The following is an 18,004-nucleotide window of genomic DNA, read 5'->3' as shown; positions in this document are numbered from 1 at the left end:
GCTCTAACAGGACTTGTGGGAAGCAGGCTCTCCTCTGTTCTTCTACCATGTAAGGATGCAATAAGAAGGTCCACATGAGATGCCAATGTCCTTCATATTGGATTTTACAGGCTCCAGGACTGTGAAGCAATAAATTCCTACACACTACAAATTAACCTCATATTCCCTTTTAAGGCAACATAGACTTTACAACCACAATTTATTTTTCATTAAAATAGGGGTAAATAATATATTTTATATGAAAATAACTTGAGGAAGTATATATTTATTACAAAGATTGTACAATTTCACGTTCCTTGTAATTATACAGGCTATTCGTGAATTGAGATAGTTTTTGAGTTCAGTAAAAGGGGCATATGTATATCATGAGAAATAGTGGTAATTTAAAGAATTATTTTGATTTCATTATTTGCAGAGGTGTGTGTGTGTGTGTGTGTGTGTGTTTGAGAGAGAGAGAGAGAGAGAGAGAGAGAGAGAGAGAGAGAGAGAGAATGTTCTGGGGTCTCTAGCCACTGAAAACTCCTGATTCATGCACCACTTTGTGCATCTGGCTTTATGTGGATACTGGGAAATCAAACCATGGTTGTTAGCTTTTGCAGGCAAGCACCTTAAACTCTGAGCAATCTCTCCAGCCCAAAGGTGGTAATTTTTAATTTACTAGAGAGGAAATTTTTTTTTAATGTGCTATTTTATAAGGGTAAACATTTTAGAAAATCATAGAGTTTAAGTGAGTTAATTTGTTAAGATACTAACTTTTTTACAAGTATGTGATTCTGTGTCCTTGTGTGTTTTTTCTTTCTTTCAAATTTTTTCTATTGAAATATTTCAAATATTCATTCAGAAATTTAAGTCACCCTGACATTGTTATACAGAAGTACAGAATATATAATATTGACTCAGGGAAGTACCAGGAATGCATCTCTCTTGGGATTAAATACCACCCCTACCACAACTAAATAAATTGGTCACTGACTGAAAAGTTGCTTTTTTTTTTTTTTTTTGAGACAGTCTCATTCTGAGGCTCAGACATGTCTTGAGCATATGGCAGTCCTCTTGCCTTATCCTCGCAAGTGGGAATTCTGGGATTACAGGCTTGAGTCAGCATGTCAGGCTCACTGTGTACAGCTCCATTTTTGACGAGAAGATTGTTAGAGCCAGGATGACACCATCTTTGGACTCTGTCATCTCATTGTAACCCAAAAGTGACCCAACCACCCATCGCTATTATCATTTTCCTGGAATGGTCCAATGCACTTGTCCAGTTATTACTTTCTTGTGGTGTCCTGAGCCCTGAGGCAACTTGGACTGCTTTGTAAGCAAGGAATTCCAATGACCCCCTCCCCATCACCACCACATAGGATCCCCTATTCTGTAAGGCTTGTGATCATGCCTGGTCAGGGCCCTTCTTAGACATTCCCAAATAAAGCCTGTCTCTGCTGTTGAGCCAAATCTTCTCTCTCATTTCTTTCCTGTTTTTCCTAACAAAGATAGTGTTCATTGTCTATAGGCTTCTGAGAATCTTAGTTCAGAATATAAAGGGAGCAACATTTTAGCTGCCTCCCTGCCTGGGGTGCTGTCCTTACAGTCTTTTAAAACTTTGCTCCACATCAGTCACAAAGGAAACCATGACTGCTTTTTTGCTTCTTGGTTTTCTATCACCATCTTTTAATCCTTTCTTTCTTTTCCCTTTTATCTGAATTTTACAGCAGGATCAGTGGAGTTACTTTGCTGGAGGGGTTTTCTGTTCTCTCCTGTCTTATGTAATGAAGACTGGATATTTGTCTTAGGATCGTTCCCTCTTCTATTGACAAAAAACAAACAAGACTTTTCAATCACTGCTTTGTGTTGCAATTCTCCCTTAACATAATTATCTCATCCTTTATCTTCCTATATTCATACTCTCAAATTTATCTGTTATGTTCTTTAATTTCATATCTTACCTTTTTTTTTTAAAAAAAAGTCACTTATTTATTTTAGAGAGAAAGAGGGAGAGAGAGAGGAAGAGACACACAGAGAGAGAGAGAGCGAGCGAGCGAGCGAGAGAGAGAGAGAGAGAGAGACAGAGACAGAGAGAGAGAGAAAGAGAGAGAGAGAGAGAGAGAGAAAAAATGGGCACGCCAGGGCTTCTAGCCACTGCAAATGGACTCCAGACACATGTGCCACCTTGTGCAGCTGGCTTATGTGGGTCCTGGGGAATCAAACCAAAGTCCCTTGGCTTTGAAGCAAACACCTTAACCACTAAACCATCTCTCCAGCCTCTGACCCTTTTTGTTTGTTTGTTTATTTGTTTGTTTGAGGTAGGGTTTCACTCTAGCCCAGGCTGACCTGGAATTCATTATGGAGTCTCATGGTGGGCCTTGAATTCACAGTGCTCCTCCTACCTCTGCATTCAGAGTGTTGGAATTAAAGGCATGCACCACCACACCCAGCTACATCTGACCCATTTTAAATCACAAGAAAAGTCTGAATTCTTCTAAACGATGATCCTCGGGATCCTCTTGTCAGTATGATTGCTTCTAGACAGTTCCTGGAAACTTAGACTTAATTGATTCAATAGATTTTAGTTTTCTTTTCTCTCCCAGTAGGTTCTTCTTCTTCCTCTTCTTCTTCCACTTCTTCTTCTTCCTCTTCTCCTTCTCCTCCTCCTCCTCCTTCTTCTTCTCCTCCTCCTTCTTCTTTTTTGTTTCTCTACATAGCCCTCAGATTACAATTTAATATTATAAAACTAAAGTTTTACTTTAATTATCCCCATCTTCGTGAGTTGTCTTTCCTTTCCTCTTCCTGTCTTTTGCTGTATGTGTGTGTAAAATGTGCTTTTGGTACAGTATTATGTGTTGCCCCACATGTTTGCCTGCATGGGAGTAGAGGTCTGTCACAGCAGAAAAATCAGGTATCTTACTCTATCACTCTTCCACTTGGTCTTTGTTTTAAGAACTCTCTTTACTGATTCTGGAGTTTGTAGGGTGCCAGCAATTCTTAAGTTTTTTCTCCCCTGCAGGTCTGGGATTACAAGTGTATGGGGCTACATCCAGCTGTTTATGTAGGATCAGGAGATTCAAACTCTGGGGGGTCTCAGGCCCCCTCAGGTCCTCAGTTAAGCACTGAACCATCTCCCCAGATGAGAGCTTTCTTTCTATAGTTTTATATTCAAGGTGAATGTTCTTTTCATTTAAATTAAAAGGATTAAGAGACATAATTTATATACAGTACTTTCCATTTAGTATTTTCTCAAATAAAATCCACTACTATAAATGTTTAGGTTACTAGCATTAATATTGTTAATTTATTTTAGGAATAACCATATGCTTCTTTTCCATATTGAATTTACCATACTATATAAGGAACTATCTAAAGAGTAGGGAAATGGATGCTAGAGTTTGGATATGCTTTTTCTTTGTAATTTTTCTCACAACTGAAGTTTATTATCCTTGATCTTCTTTTTGAAATTCTGAAGTTTATTATCCTTGATCTTCTTTTTGAAATTTTTTAGTGGGTGATAATTGCAAAATCAAAGTCATCTCATGCATCCTCTTGGGTCCGCATTTACATTTACACTGTGATTTACGTTATTGTCTTGCCACTGTCAATAATTTTCTTATAAATGTTTATATACTATACTTTGTTCCATTTATTTTCTAAGCATCAGTGACTTCCAAAGACCTGTTAGTTCTTAACTTTAATTGTTTAATATGTCCTGAAAATAGACTCTTCATTTGGCATATCATTGGTACTTACCATCCAACTTATGGTCCTCTATATTCCTAACCCTTTACTAATAACCACCAACCCTTTTCCCTTTCAAAATAATAGTATCAACATTAATACTTGATTTTTAAAGACATCTCATTCCATCCTGGTGCTTTGCCTATTTGCTGGATATCCATCCTAACAAACAATGCCTGTGGAATAGAGCCATCTTCATCCTTACTATCTGCAAAGTTTCTCTTTCTTTCTTTCTTTCACAGAGAAATACTCTATTTTATGGTAAGATCTATATGGTTTTTCTCAAGAAGATCTGTTTCAGTCTCAAACTCCAGTACCTAAACTGAGTTTCTATTTTTAGACAGGGTCTTTGTAGACATGAGTAATTTACAATGAGGCCATTATCCTGGGCTTCAGTTTAATATGTCTGATGTTCTTACAAAAAGGGGAAATTTGGGCACAGAGATAAAATACACATGGAGTAAAAAGGCTCTGAAGAGATGCAGGGAGAAAGTTGCCATCTATAAGCCAAAGAGAGCTGCCTGGAACAGGCCTTCCAAAGGAAGCAACCTTGAACTCCCTACGTGTGAGGAGACACATTTTTGTTGCGTGAGGTCGATGGTGCTTGGTTATGTCATCAGTAGCAAACTAAAACAAGGCACACAAAAACTTGAGGAAAGGGGCAGAAATGAGAAAATGATTTTGTTACCTTGGGCATTTTGACAAATCAAATCAAGCTTAAGTTATACTTTCTAGAGCATTATGTCCCTGGGATAAACTTTTAAAACTTGTTTTGCTTTATATAACCACGATGTGGTGGCTGGAGACCTACATTTGTGTGAAAATAGCAAGCCGGAGCCCCACAAAAGACATAGAAAACAAGATTCATTGTCACCTGCCAGCAGACCTATCTCTCTCTCCTGTCAGTTGTCATTAAGGAAAAGATGCAATTGGTTTTAGATTCTCTCTCACTTGTTGGGAGGGGTGGGGCACTGGGGAGAGACAGAGTGAGGAGAGTGGTGTGGGAATAAGGCAGGCAGACGCTCCAGTGGATGCGGATGATGAACCGGGAATGAAATACAGATAAATATGAGTCTGGATGGAAGAACCTATCTTCCCCAGACCCACCCACCCACCCACCCACCCATCTGGCGCTATGTTCTTTGGGTGGCAAGAGGCTGACAGAGAGGGGTGCTGAAGGACAGCTCCAGCTGCAGCAGCTCTTGGGCGTGGGGCCGCGGGGGGGGAGGGGGGTGGGAGGTGAGGCCAAATTGGCTGAGGTGGCCACCTTCACCTTTAAGTAGGTGAGCTGTCTTGACCTCAGGGCCAGCCTCCGTCCCAGGCACCTCCGGCTGTTGGCTGCGGGGTCGGGCAGCGCCGTCTGGACCCGCCCCGAGCTCCGTGGTTTGCCCAGCCCTGAGCTATGGTGACTCCGGGCGCGCGGGGTGTAGATGGGAGAGCCCGCAGATCGCAGCTTGAAGGCGCGCAGCGCAGCGCAGCCAGCGGGGGCTGTGTCCCCGACCTCAGCGCCCCAACCGCCTGAACCCGGGAAACGCCAACAAGTAGTTTCTCTTTTGGAGAAATGTGGCTCAGCTGGCCGCCAAGATTCAGTCAAGCTGCTAGGAGAACCTCGTCGACTCCTCGGGAAACCCAAGCAAACCCACTTTTTCACTCGGTCTCCTTAAGGTATCTGGGGACGAGGAGGGAAGGAGGGGAGGGGCGTGCTGGTCCTGCTGGCGGGCATCCCCCGTCTGTCGCTATAAGAATGTGGAGATAAAGCCCAGGACACAGGCTTTTTTGGGGGGTGGGTGGGGGGAAGGGGGCAGGGGTGGAAACCGAGACACTGACAACCAGACTTGCCAGCCTAGACGTCCAGGGGGTGTGCCCCCAGCTGCTTTTCCAGGGCCTCGCCCCTCCTAGAAAGCTAACCCCTTCCACACACTCTCCACCCTGGAGACATTTGTTTTTCTTGGGAAGGGGGGATGGGTAGGGTGGATTGCTCACTTCTGTTCTCAAAGATGGATCCTAGTCAGCCGTTTCCTTTTCCAAGTAATAATAACATTAACGACAACAATAACAATAATGTGAAAAGGAAATTGGATGAGGAAATTAGTCAGAGGTCTCCTTGGTGAAAGGCAACTGCAGGGAAGGATCTTTTTTTTTTTTTTCCTCTTTGACTTCTGCGTTCAGTCTTCCTGACTGGTCGGGGAGGGAGAGGAAAGGAGACTCGCGAACAGGTCGCCCAAAGGGCGCTGAGTGCTAAGGAGGCCAGAGCGGTGCAGAAGTGGCCGAGGGTATGCAGCAGCACGGGCAGCACCAGGGTCTTGAGCCTTGCCCCACAGCTTCGACACACCAAGTTGCCTTAGCGAAGAGAACTCCCAGCTAGAGAATCACATTCATACCAGGACAGCAGGGGAGAGGGTGATGAGTCTCTGGGATGCAGGGGGGTGTGGAGGGGAGAAGGAGAGGAGAGGAGAGTCTACCCGGGAAGGGAAGTGGATAGCGCAAAGCTGAGGTGAAACCTTGGTAGAGAAAGTGGAGGGTTTGGGGGAGAGGAGGTGGGCTTAGGGGCTGAAAAACAGACTTGTCAGGGGTCGAGGGGGAGATTGGAAGATGAAAAGACGGAGAGATAGAAGTCAAGATGGGGAGTGTGTGTGTGGGGAAAGAAGCTTTCGTGAAAGGTCATGAAGACTTAAACTGGTGTCTTAGTTCTCAGGAAACGTGGGGAAGGCGGGCTGCACGGGGCGGGCAGGGCGGGACTGGTCACTGAGCTCTCCTTGGGAGAGTCCTTCGCCCCTCGCCAACTCTCTTGGCTCTTGGCAGTGTTGGTGTTGGGGTGGGGGGTGGAGGGGTCGCGGTGATCTTCTGACCGCCGAGATCTTTAACTCGGTGCTCTGTTTGCGCCCCCCCCCCCCCGCCCGCCCCGCTTCTTCTCCACCTCCCAGTCATGTCTGAGCCACAGAGATGGGGAAGATTGAGAGCAACGAGAGGGTGATCCTCAATGTTGGTGGTACCCGCCACGAGACCTACCGCAGCACCCTCAAGACCCTCCCGGGAACTCGCCTAGCTCTTCTGGCCTCCTCGGATCCCCAGGGTGACTGCCTGACGGCGGCGGGCGACCCGCTGCAGCCGCTGCCCCCTCCGCTGTCTCCGCCGCCGCTGCCTCCGCGAGCGCCGGCGCTGTCCCCGGGCCCCGGAGGACGCTGCTTCGAGGGCGGCGCCGCGGGCAACTGCGCGTCCCAAGGCGGCGCAAACCACCCCGGGGGCGGCCGCGAGTTCTTCTTCGACCGGCACCCGGGCGTCTTCGCCTATGTGCTCAACTACTACCGCACGGGCAAGCTGCACTGCCCCGCCGACGTGTGCGGACCGCTCTTCGAGGAGGAGCTGGCCTTCTGGGGCATCGACGAGACCGACGTGGAGCCCTGCTGCTGGATGACCTACCGGCAGCACCGCGACGCCGAGGAGGCGCTGGACATCTTCGAGACCCCCGACCTCATCGGCGGCGGCGGCGACACTGGCGACGACGAGGACCTCGGAGCCAAGAGGCTGGGCATCGAGGATGCTGCCCTAGGGGGACCCGATGGCAAGTCTGGCCGCTGGAGGAGGTTACAGCCCCGCATGTGGGCGCTCTTCGAGGACCCCTACTCGTCCAGAGCCGCCAGGGTAAGGCTACAATCCACGCCTCTTTCCGTTGCCCCAACTTCACAGATCACCTGTCCCGACTTTTGGCCCTATTCCCCAATGGCCTCAGAGATAAGGGAGAAAAGAGCCCCCTTTACAGACGGTTCTGGGTTCATGTGGGGTGGGCAAAGGCCAGGGAATCTGCCAACTCCCCCCACCTTCCCGCCACCCGCTCCACGCACAAAATCCCACTTCTTTCCTTCAGCTCAGATTTACTCACCAGAGGCAGAGTCTGAACTCCCTGTGCAAGTCCTGGCTCTTGTCCTGACACCTCCACTCTGAGTTCTTTCCTTACTGTTTTGCAAGGATGTGTCTTTGGGTCCCTGGTCATCCTGATGAGACACTTTCGGTGAGGCTTGGCTGAATCTCATCCAAAGCAGTAGTTGAAATTAGGAACATCTATGCTGAGGACTCAGGAAAGGGAAAAAACAAAACAAACAAAACCCCCACAAAAATCTGTATATATGTGCATGGGGTTGAGGGAGAGTGTGCTAGAAGGTTCCATTGGTGAAGAGATTGCTATCTGACCCACTTCTTCCCAAGGGAGGAGAATATGATATTGGGAGAGTGTGGCCCATTGATCCCACCTGGGCACAGAACTGGAGAACCTGTCCTCTTTCCTCTTGGGCTTATCTGTGTTTCTTACAGGTGGACCATGAATTAATCACCTTGCTGATTCACCTTTGCTCTTTAAATCTGAGTAGTTTAGATTGCTGAAAACTTTCTTACTTTTGTAATCTTAGCCTCCACCTTTTCTTTTTACTTTCTAGCTTACATGACAATGTAACTTTACTTCTTGACACTTTCTTCAAAATCCCATGATGGGATGGAACTAGAAAAGTGACCAATAATGGTTTCTCCACTTTAAGGGAAATAAAAGAAACGTAAATGGTCAAAATCACACAGTACAAGAACGTTTTTCTTTATGTATGGAAGCAGTGTGCTGTATTTAGTGAGGCTTTGGGACCGTGTGCTTCTAGTTTGCTTCTGTCTCCTCTGGGCTTTATTTGACTCCATCCTCATGACCGACCTTCTTCCTTTGTATGTCAGAACTCCTCCCCTTTACACACTATGCAGTTTTCCATCTCCTTGCCTGTCTGGAGATGCACTTCTGATACCACTTTGGAAGTGTGCACTTGCTTTTCTTTTTTGGGAGAAGTAAAAGATGAAAGAGCGATTTAAAGTATTGTTGCTGGTGGGAACCTAGCAATAGAACTCATGGCAATCCTGTTACCTCAGCTCCCTGCGTGCTGGCGTTACAGTCAGAAACAACACTTCTGGCTGGCATCTTTCTTTTAAGACCATTCTATAAGTGCAAACAACAGTTTGCATTTATAAAGTGAACAATGGTTTATATATAATCATGGCTTCTGGCTATTATGTCCATGTTTATTTGTTTTCAGTGGAGTGCCACAGTGTGCTTCCCATGTGGTGGTTTCAAAAAGATAATGTGATTCTTTGTTTTTAGGTTCATCATGTGATTTTTGACCAGATTGAGGGCTATAAAAAGAATCTTTTATTATAATTCTTCATAATAACATATCATGATATCTTTATTCATATTTAATAGTTTATTGTAAGCTGGGTTCTATAGTACAAAGTGTATTAAGGAGCTCAACTTTGTTATTACCATGAAATTTAGTTTTATTGATTATTGACCAATAAGGTAGCCAATTAACTTGACAGCAGTTAGATTAAAAAAAAAGCTATTATAGGCTTTATAGTAATTATATGGGGGATTTGACTTTCATGAATTTTATAGGAGGGAAGACTATAGATAGAGATTAATACAAGGTTAAGAGCAAGCAACACCAGCTAAGAAGTATAGGACTGAAAAGTATTTTTAAAGTCATCTAGCCAAGATATTCTATTTTCTTGATGAAGAAAGTGAAGACTCCCATACTAAGTGATGGCCAAGATCATACATCAAGTTATTAGTAGAACCAGAGTTATTCTAGAGGTCAAGACATCCTTCTTAGACCCTTTCTACCCCAAGCACTGATCATAACTGACAGGGTTGTGAAATTTCTGCAGATTGTGTTGTTCTTAGATTTAATGCAGCATGAGACATGCAGTAGAGTTCTAACTTGGGAAGGTCATGCATGACTTTTAAAAATCTATTCATTTTAGAACTTTGGCTGGTATAAATGTTGCACTGCACCACTCAACAACAGAATAGTATGCGACCTTCACTTCTTAAAGTGAGCCTTGTTTGAACTTGCCCTTTACTATCGACCAGCCAGTCTTTATAGTTTTGCTTTTTCTTATTAAATTCTTCTCCAGGAAAATTCCTTTTCAAATGACTAGTGGCTGCCTGCACTAGAAGACATCATCTTATTCATAAGTGAATTACTACTTTCATTTAGGTAATGTCCTGACCATGTTTCCAAATACCTCAATGCAGGCGTGCTGGGAGGCCTCCAGATGAAAGTTTGGTTTTCATGGTTGGATTCTAGGAAACACAAATCAATCATCAAGTGGTTTGTTTCAGCCTTGTCCTTACCACCACAAGTCTCTTTCTTAATTAAGTTGTTTTTAAACTTTTCTACACTTTCTACTTATTACATTACCTTTTATTAAAATGTTTAGATGGAGCCAAATATGGGGGCACTTGCCTTTAATCCCAGCACTTGGGATGCTGAGGTAGGAGTATTGTTGTGAGTTTGAGGCCACCCTTGGACTACAGAGTGAATTCCAGGTCAGAATGGCCTAGATGAAACCCTACATCAAAAAACCAAAAAAAAAAAAAAAAACCAAAACCAAAACCAAAAACAAAAACAAAAACAAAAAAAACACAAAACAATAAAAAGCTTAGATGAACAGCTTCATTGAATTTACTTATTTATTTTTATTGACAACTTCCATGATTGTAAACAATATCCCCATGGTAATGCCCTCCCTCCCCCCATTTTCCCCTTTTAAACTCCACTGTCCATCATATCACCTCATCCTCTCAGTCAGTCTCTCTTTTATTTTGATGTCATGATGTTTTCCTCCTATTATGATGGTCCTGGGTAGGTAGTGTCAGGCACTGTGAGGTCATGGATATGCAGGCCGTTTTGTGTCTGGAGGAGCACATTGTCAGGAGTCCTGCCCTTTCTTTGGCTCTTACATTCTTTCTGCCACCTCTTCTGCAGTGGACCCTGAGCCTTGGAAGGTGTGATAGAGATATTTCAGGGCTGAGCCCTCCTCTGCCACCTCTTCTCAGTGCCATGGTGCCTTCTGAGTCATCTCAAGGTCACTGCCATCTGAGAAGAGAAGGTTCTCTAACCAAAAGTGAGAGCAGCATTAATATACGGATATGAACATTAAGTAAAGTACTTACTGGGCAGTTTGGTGAGCATAGTATATACATTTAGCCAGAAAGCCACAGATGTTGCACCTCTAGGGCTCATACTACCCCTGTTGTAGGATTTCAGTATCAGGGATGTATTCCCTGCCATGGAGTGGGCCTCCAGTCAAATTAGAGAGTGGTTGGTTTCCCTCATAACAGACATGCCACTATTACACCAGTTGGTTCATTTGGCATGGATGGCCAAATATAAGGCTTGCAGTGCCCACTGTAATGTATCTTCACTGGTGATTTCTCTCTCTCCCATTGAACTGCATGTAGCATGGCTTTTTCCAGCTTTCTGTCAGCTGGTCTACATGGAGGAGGTTATCAGCTCAGTTCCAGCAGGATTTTTCAGTGGCCTTGCAGCCCAAGGATGTGGAGTCTTCAGCAATAGGGTCTTACCATCTATTCTTGGTGGGAAACCAAGGGCCTTGATCATGGCTTGTAATGCTTTAGGGGTACCAGGGACCTCCCTTGCCAAAAAATCATTAGAAGGTACCTCATCTCTGGCACAAGTAACATTCTATGGCTCCTGAATGTTCCATTGTCCAAAACATAAGTTTCCATATGACTTATTTATATTCTCTTAGGTTTTCTTTTACAATTTTTATGCCCCCTTATTTGCTTGATGGTTGTCAATACTGAGATTGGGTCCATTGTAAAATAGTTGTATTTTAATTTTTACTTTTATGACCTAAATGGACACTTGTGATAAGAATGGGTAAGATTTTACCTTTTGTTGGTTGGCTTATACCTTTCATCTAGACTTATAATTTATAATGTAAAGACATATTTAAATACTCTACTAATTTGATAAATACATTTATGTCTTCCACTTATGGGTTCTTTTCCCCAACAACACTATTCAAAGATAGAGATTTATAAAAATTTCAATATGAGTTGTCATGGAAACCTTTTGTGCAGAGAATGAGATCAGCAAAGAAAAATGAGTATTCTACTAATGGCAATGATTGTATTTACAAATAGTAAAAAGCAGACATGCATTAATTATGTTAAATAGTGTTAAAATATTATTTGTTATAGATTTTCCATATTTAAGTTTGAGAGGGAGATGAAATTTCAATTTGCTTTCACAACTCATTATCATAAGTAAGAGGATATACCAGGCAGAAAGTCTTGGTAGAAGTAGATATTTTAGACATAAGAGAATAGTATTAGTACAAAATACTAGAATTATAAGGTATTTCTAAGAAATTGTTCTTAATATGCATAATGTGAAAGCAGTTACGAGTTTCTTTTTCTTCATGTATTTTTATTTGTGGTGAGAGAAAAGGTGATGTAATATTGTTGTGTTTTACTGTAGGCCCATTTTTAGTGATTTATACATGTCTTTGATTACTGGATAAACCTTTGACTTTTGCTTTCTAAGAATACTTTTCAAAAGGAACAAAAAAAAAAATAAATTTCCACAGAAAAGGTTTTGGCTTTTTCATATGGCTATAAGTTACTTTTTATGTATTTGGGTCTTTATCTAATGTCCGACTATTGTGAATCATGTAGTGAACCTGCATTTTACCTGGACTACAGTAGTACATTCATCACTGTTTAAAATCCTGAAGTATTAACTCTGCTAGCATATTACTTCATTCATTTCCACAATATTACTAAAATATGTTAAAATTTAAGTATCATCCAGGTATAGTGGTGCACGCCTTTAATCCCAGCACTCAGGAGGCAAGCATAGGAGGATTACTGTGAGTTTGAGGCCACCTAGAAACTCCACAATGAATTCCAGGACATCCTGGGCTAGAGTGAGACCCTACCTCGAAAAACCAAAAATAAATAAATTTAAGTATCAATATTTAGAATTAGATTCAAGTTTTCAAATATTTAATTATCTATGGCCACATTTTTCCCCAGACCACAAACAGAACAGGAGAGAAATTATATCAATAAACAATTAAAGAAAATTATTCAGTATTTTGAGTCACACATGAAAAATAAAATAAAATACATTAATTCTAATTTGTAAACATCATTCAAAATAAAATATCCATGACCACATAGTTTGTTGACAAATTATCATTAATCATTAAAAATTTTATAATGCACATTTATCCCATGAATATTATTGATGCAGTCACTCTGGAGCAAAAACTACACAAAATATTGAAATGCATTGAGAAGTTGTAGTTATTTGCCCTCAATAAGCTCATTACTCAATTTTTTGTTTTATTTTTATTTATCTATTTGAGGGAGGGAGAAAGAGGCAGGGGGAGAGAGAGAGAGAGAGAGAGAGAGAGAGCGGGGGGAGGGAGAGAGAGAGAGAGAGAGAGAGAGAGAGAGAGAGAGAGAGAGAGAATGGGCACACCATAACCTCCAGCTGCTGCAAACAAACTCCAGACACATGCATCACCATGTGCTTCTGCCTTACATGGATCCTGGGAATCCAACCTGGGTCCTTTGGTTTATCAGACAAGCACCTCAATGGCTAAGCCATCTCTCTTGTCATACTCATTGTTTTAAAAATATTTTATTTATTTATTTGCAAGGAGAGAGAGAGAGAGAGAGAGAGAGAGAGAAATAAGAGATGGAAATAATGGGCATGCCAGGGCCTCCAGCCACTGTAAACAGACTACAGGTGCATGCACCACTTTGCACATCTGAGTTTATGTGGGTAGTGGGGAATTGAACTCATGTTATTAAGCTCTGTAGGCAAGTGACTTAACTGCTTAGCTATTCCTCCAGCCTGCATTGCTCTATTTATCATGAAACACTTGAATTAAATATCATTTGACTTAAGACAATGGCACAGCAGTAAATATATTCCAAAGATATTGAGATAAGTTTTCCTCACCTAAATCTCACAAATTGGGTGACACATACAGTAAATTATTCATGTTAGGAATGGTATTATTAAAATATTATCTGTATTAATGTATCTTCATTAAGAAACCCTTAGTCCCTTAATCTTTCATTTTTCTCCTTTTACTTGATTAGTGGCATCTGAGATTCATTTTGGGCTCAGACATGTTTCATGTTTATTCTATCTGTACAGCCATTTCTTTTTTCCTTAGTTCAATTCCTTTTCCTCCATCAACTTTTTATAGATTGATGATATCTCAGGATTTATCCCATCATTCCTTTGTCTCATTTTAATATGCACACTATGTACCATGGTTTTCACTGCCAACTGTGTGTTAATTATACCTAATTCTAGCCTTCCAGCTCACATTTCCCCTTTTAGTTCATGTGACCAAACTTATTCATGTTGTATATCATATCTTGGTGAATTTCCCCATTACTTGTTCAGGAAACTAATGCATAAATCTGAGCATCAACTTACTTTTCTTGTTACTCACTTTCACCTATTGATTATACAATACTGTCCTCTCCTTATAATTTCAATATTTCCATATAGTCTTTACCCCAGGGTACCTGCTTGAGTTTAAATTTTCATTTACCTATGGTTCAGATTACTATGAACAGCTCAGACCTCTAGGCCTTCTCTATCTGTGCCACCGTGCAACCTCCTCAATTTATCTCCTAGATTATTGTTTCCAGAACATTTTCCCTTAGTTTAAATCCTTAACTGTTACCATAAACTTCAGAATAAAATTCTAACTCCTTCATAGGAGAGGTAAGCCATGTGTTACCTGGCTTCTACCTTCTTCTCAAGCTTCAACATCTTTTTCAATGTTTTAATTAATTAATGTTCAATTAACCCAAAATGATCAATCCTGGATAGGACAGTTGTTATATTCTTAGAATATAAGTTTGATGATTCTTTCAATCTTGATTTTTTTTGTTTTAAAGTAATTTACATACTCTCTTTTTATAATATGATGAAGGCTATAGTGTGTCAAACAGTTGAATTATTTGGAATATGGCTAAGTTTATTCACTTAAAAATATTAGTTTCATGTTATTGTCAGCTATATGACAATGCAAATCCAAGCTTCCTGTCCTTGACAAGAGACAACTGTAACAGAATGGTGTGCTTTTATTTGCCATTTAAGTGTCTTTGACCTTCTCCAGAACACTAACTATATAGTTACAAACAAATTTAATTCTAACTCAGTTAATATATTCTGAGCATTGAATAAGATCAGGGAGTACATGAGTCAATACATCACTAAAACAACCAAGTTATTTCTCTGTTGTATGGTCTTTTAAGTAGCACGTCTGCTTATAACCAGGTGATCTTCTCTACTGCTGGTTATCAGAGGTACCAAAACTGAATGAACTTGGACAGATTATGATTTTTTACATAATACTTTTCTAACAGCTGATTTATAGACTTGAGTTGGTCAAATCTAATGAAAGCAAGACAATGTTTCCTTCTTGTCAGGAGGTTCATTTTTCAAAGCACATGAACACAAGGAAATGTGTAAATTTATATAAAGATGAAGCTAAAACATTCCCATATGAAAATGTAGATCACTACCATTTATTTTACTACCATAGATTAAGCCTTCTCAAGTCTTGAATGTTTTGAACTTCTGAGTCATATATCCTTTTATTATGGCAACCTTTAAGATATGTCTAAATGAAATAGGAGAGGGCACTAAAGATTAGTATGAATTTACACAGGGAACTACATAACAAGACAGTAAACAATAACCACAGATATATTACATAAAGCTATCACAGTCCTGTCTGAAGTATGAAAGATTTTCTTTCAGGATGGAAATCATGGCCTTTTATGATAACATGTCACATTGTTATGCTCATTTTACAGGCTAAAGGATAGCAATGGATTTTAACTCTGTGTAATCAATATTTTCATAGACAAAGAATAGAATGTGGGTTTGTAGAGACAAGATCAGGATAGCTAGGATATGGGAACAGAGTTGGAGAATGCCTGGATTCAGACATAATGAGCTCTGTGCACCTCCCTGAATTTAGCACTAGTTGAATTTCCTTCATCTACCTGAGTCTATTTCAAACAATAAATAAATAAATATAAAGAAATGGGGATGACGCATTGGACTAAGATAGTACCCAAACTTATTTTCATCTCTAAGATTTTGATGCCCGTAGGATAATTATTGCTAAAGACTCTGGGTAACGGGGAAGGAACAACATGTCTGTACTCATTTTGATTGCCCTCTGAGGACTGTCACCCCAATAAGGTAAAACGAATTGATTTTTTTTCATTTGTAACTTACTGCCCTTTTTTCCCCCCTACAGCTGTTGGGTAGCTGCTGCTCTGGTTACCATAGAAACAGGTTAGCTTCTAGCTTCCTGTTTCCATTGAAAACAGCTTTCTCTTAACCACATATTGATCTCAGGAAATCATTTTGCTGTGGCTGTCATGAAAACCATAAAGATGATCAGCTCTGTCATTTCCTAAGTCTAAAATTCAGTACAGGTGTATATCCATCTACCCACAAGGGTGACATTAGATAATTGCAGTTTTATTTCTATTTGAAAAGTGTCTTGCCAAAGACACCATCCTTTTCCCCTTTTCATGTTGTGTACAGAAGGGAAAGTCTTACTCACTTGAGGTTTTACAGATATGCCTAACACTTTCAAATGTTTACAAAATAGTGTCACATTATACAGTTCTAAATCTCTCATAACTTAGTTTATCAAAATAAGCATAGAGAATAGCCTGTTGTCTGGCACCTTTTATAACTTTAACTTAATGTTCATTAATGAAAACTGAAAATGAGTACGTATGTTACTTGTATAGTGCTTCATATTTTTCCTTTGAGAAAATAGATTTTTCTACTTCAGGATATATATAATATAGAAAAGAAGATATATTCACTGTCATAACAGTTATATATACTCAAAGGATAACTACAAAAATGTTATATTGAAATGAAATGAAAGATACTTGTAGGATAGGGCTCTAAATTTTAAAAGTGTACTAAGTATTTGTGTTTCTATTATATATACACACCAAAATATAAGCTGTTTTTATGAGATTGGTGACTAGGGCATTTAATAGCCATTTTGGTGTTTATGAGGATAGAATTGGAAGGAAGCTCATGGTCATCTGGTACAACAGCCTCACATCAAGGAGACAATTGAAATGTGCTGGCCATGACTAGTTAGTGATAATGGCGGGGTTGCAATTTAGATCTGACTTCTGGCTCAGTAATCTTCCTATCTAGTCTTGATTGCTTACTCTTCTCCATGTTTAGCATTAAATCCATACACTTTAGTCATTGGGAAGTAGCAAGTATGTTAGGTACAGTTATGGTAGTCTGGAACTTTATTCATGTTTGTTCAGGAATACCAGGGAACTGTTGCTACTTTAGGCATTGCTAAGTTTCTGAATACTCTGCTCTGGAGCTATCTTCTTCTCATCCCCATATCCTACATTCGCACTACCTTTAATCCCTCAAAATTAACCTACCTATACTCCTACCTCTTTTTTAATCCTTAGACCCTGAAACCTTCTGATATGATCCACAGAAGTTTCATAGCTCTCACATTGAATCATCTACAGTGAGAAGTTTTGGAGCTATTTAGATAATTAACAAATAAGTTAGCTGGAGAGATAGCCCAGTTAAGTGAAAACACTTGTCATGTAAGCATGAGAAGCTCATTTTGGTTACAAGAACTCATAGTACAAAAACCAAGGCATGGGGACACATTATTGTAATCCTAGCCTTGGGGCTTGATGGTCAGCAAGTCTAGCTTAATTAGTGAGTTCCAGGTCAGTGAGAAATCCTGCCTTAACAAAGAGATTGGTGCCTGAGGAACAACATCTTAGGTTGTCCTCTAGCCTTTACATACACACACTTAACATGCACACTTAAAATATATTGTATAATAATTATTTTGGAAATTATGACATACTGTTAACCATAAGATAAATAAGCTTTCTTTCTCTGGTTGGTGCATTTATTTTATATAAAATTAATAAAACTGATATCTAATGAAACATAAAATAGAGTTATTATAGATTAATTTATGGTTTAAATTGTGCCATTTCATTAATGCTTTTTATAATGGAATAAAGGGTGTTGATGAGTTATTACAATATCACTAATGCAACCCATCTTTCAAGTAGATTAAGAATTGGATGGAGTACAACTATAACTGTCCCTTATCTCTGCCAGTAGATCTAAAATAACAGTAACCTTTGATTTGCTAAAGCTATTAGAACTTTATTATGAAGCCTTAGTAAACCCATCACAGTGACATAATATTGGAATGGATGCAGCAAAGTTTAACAACTGTCATCTTTATATTATGATAGACAAATACTGGTGAGAGATGTCTCATCCATAGGCTCATGGTATTTACTGCACTTTGATATTATAGTGAAATGAAGATACAGAATTCAAACAAATTAGTGAAATAAAGT

At 40.4% G+C, this 18,004-nt stretch overlaps 1 protein-coding gene across 13 annotated transcripts in view; it reads left to right on the top strand.

Moving 5' to 3' along the window:
• The first annotated feature begins 5,112 nt into the window (after positions 1–5,112).
• The window catches only part of Kcnc2 (potassium voltage-gated channel subfamily C member 2), a 193,841-nt gene continuing 180,949 nt past the window's right edge, over positions 5,113–18,004 (top strand). For 11 of the 13 annotated variants that reach the window (XM_045153672.1, XM_004650116.3, XM_045153667.1 and 8 more), the window contains exons 1-2: positions 5,113–5,388; positions 6,648–7,365. In XM_045153672.1, coding sequence (XP_045009607.1) covers positions 6,667–7,365 — 699 coding nt within the window. In that variant the 5' untranslated portion in view covers positions 5,113–5,388; positions 6,648–6,666. Of the gene's footprint in view, positions 5,389–5,840; positions 5,997–6,114; positions 6,218–6,647; positions 7,366–18,004 lie in introns of those variants that run through there. The other 2 variants (XM_045153663.1, XM_045153664.1) reach the window with 2 other exon arrangements.

Source organism: Jaculus jaculus, chromosome 6 (assembly GCF_020740685.1).
Source record: "Jaculus jaculus isolate mJacJac1 chromosome 6, mJacJac1.mat.Y.cur, whole genome shotgun sequence".
Classification (NCBI taxonomy): domain Eukaryota; kingdom Metazoa; phylum Chordata; class Mammalia; order Rodentia; family Dipodidae; genus Jaculus; species Jaculus jaculus.
This window is presented reverse-complemented; position numbering and strand designations above follow the sequence as displayed.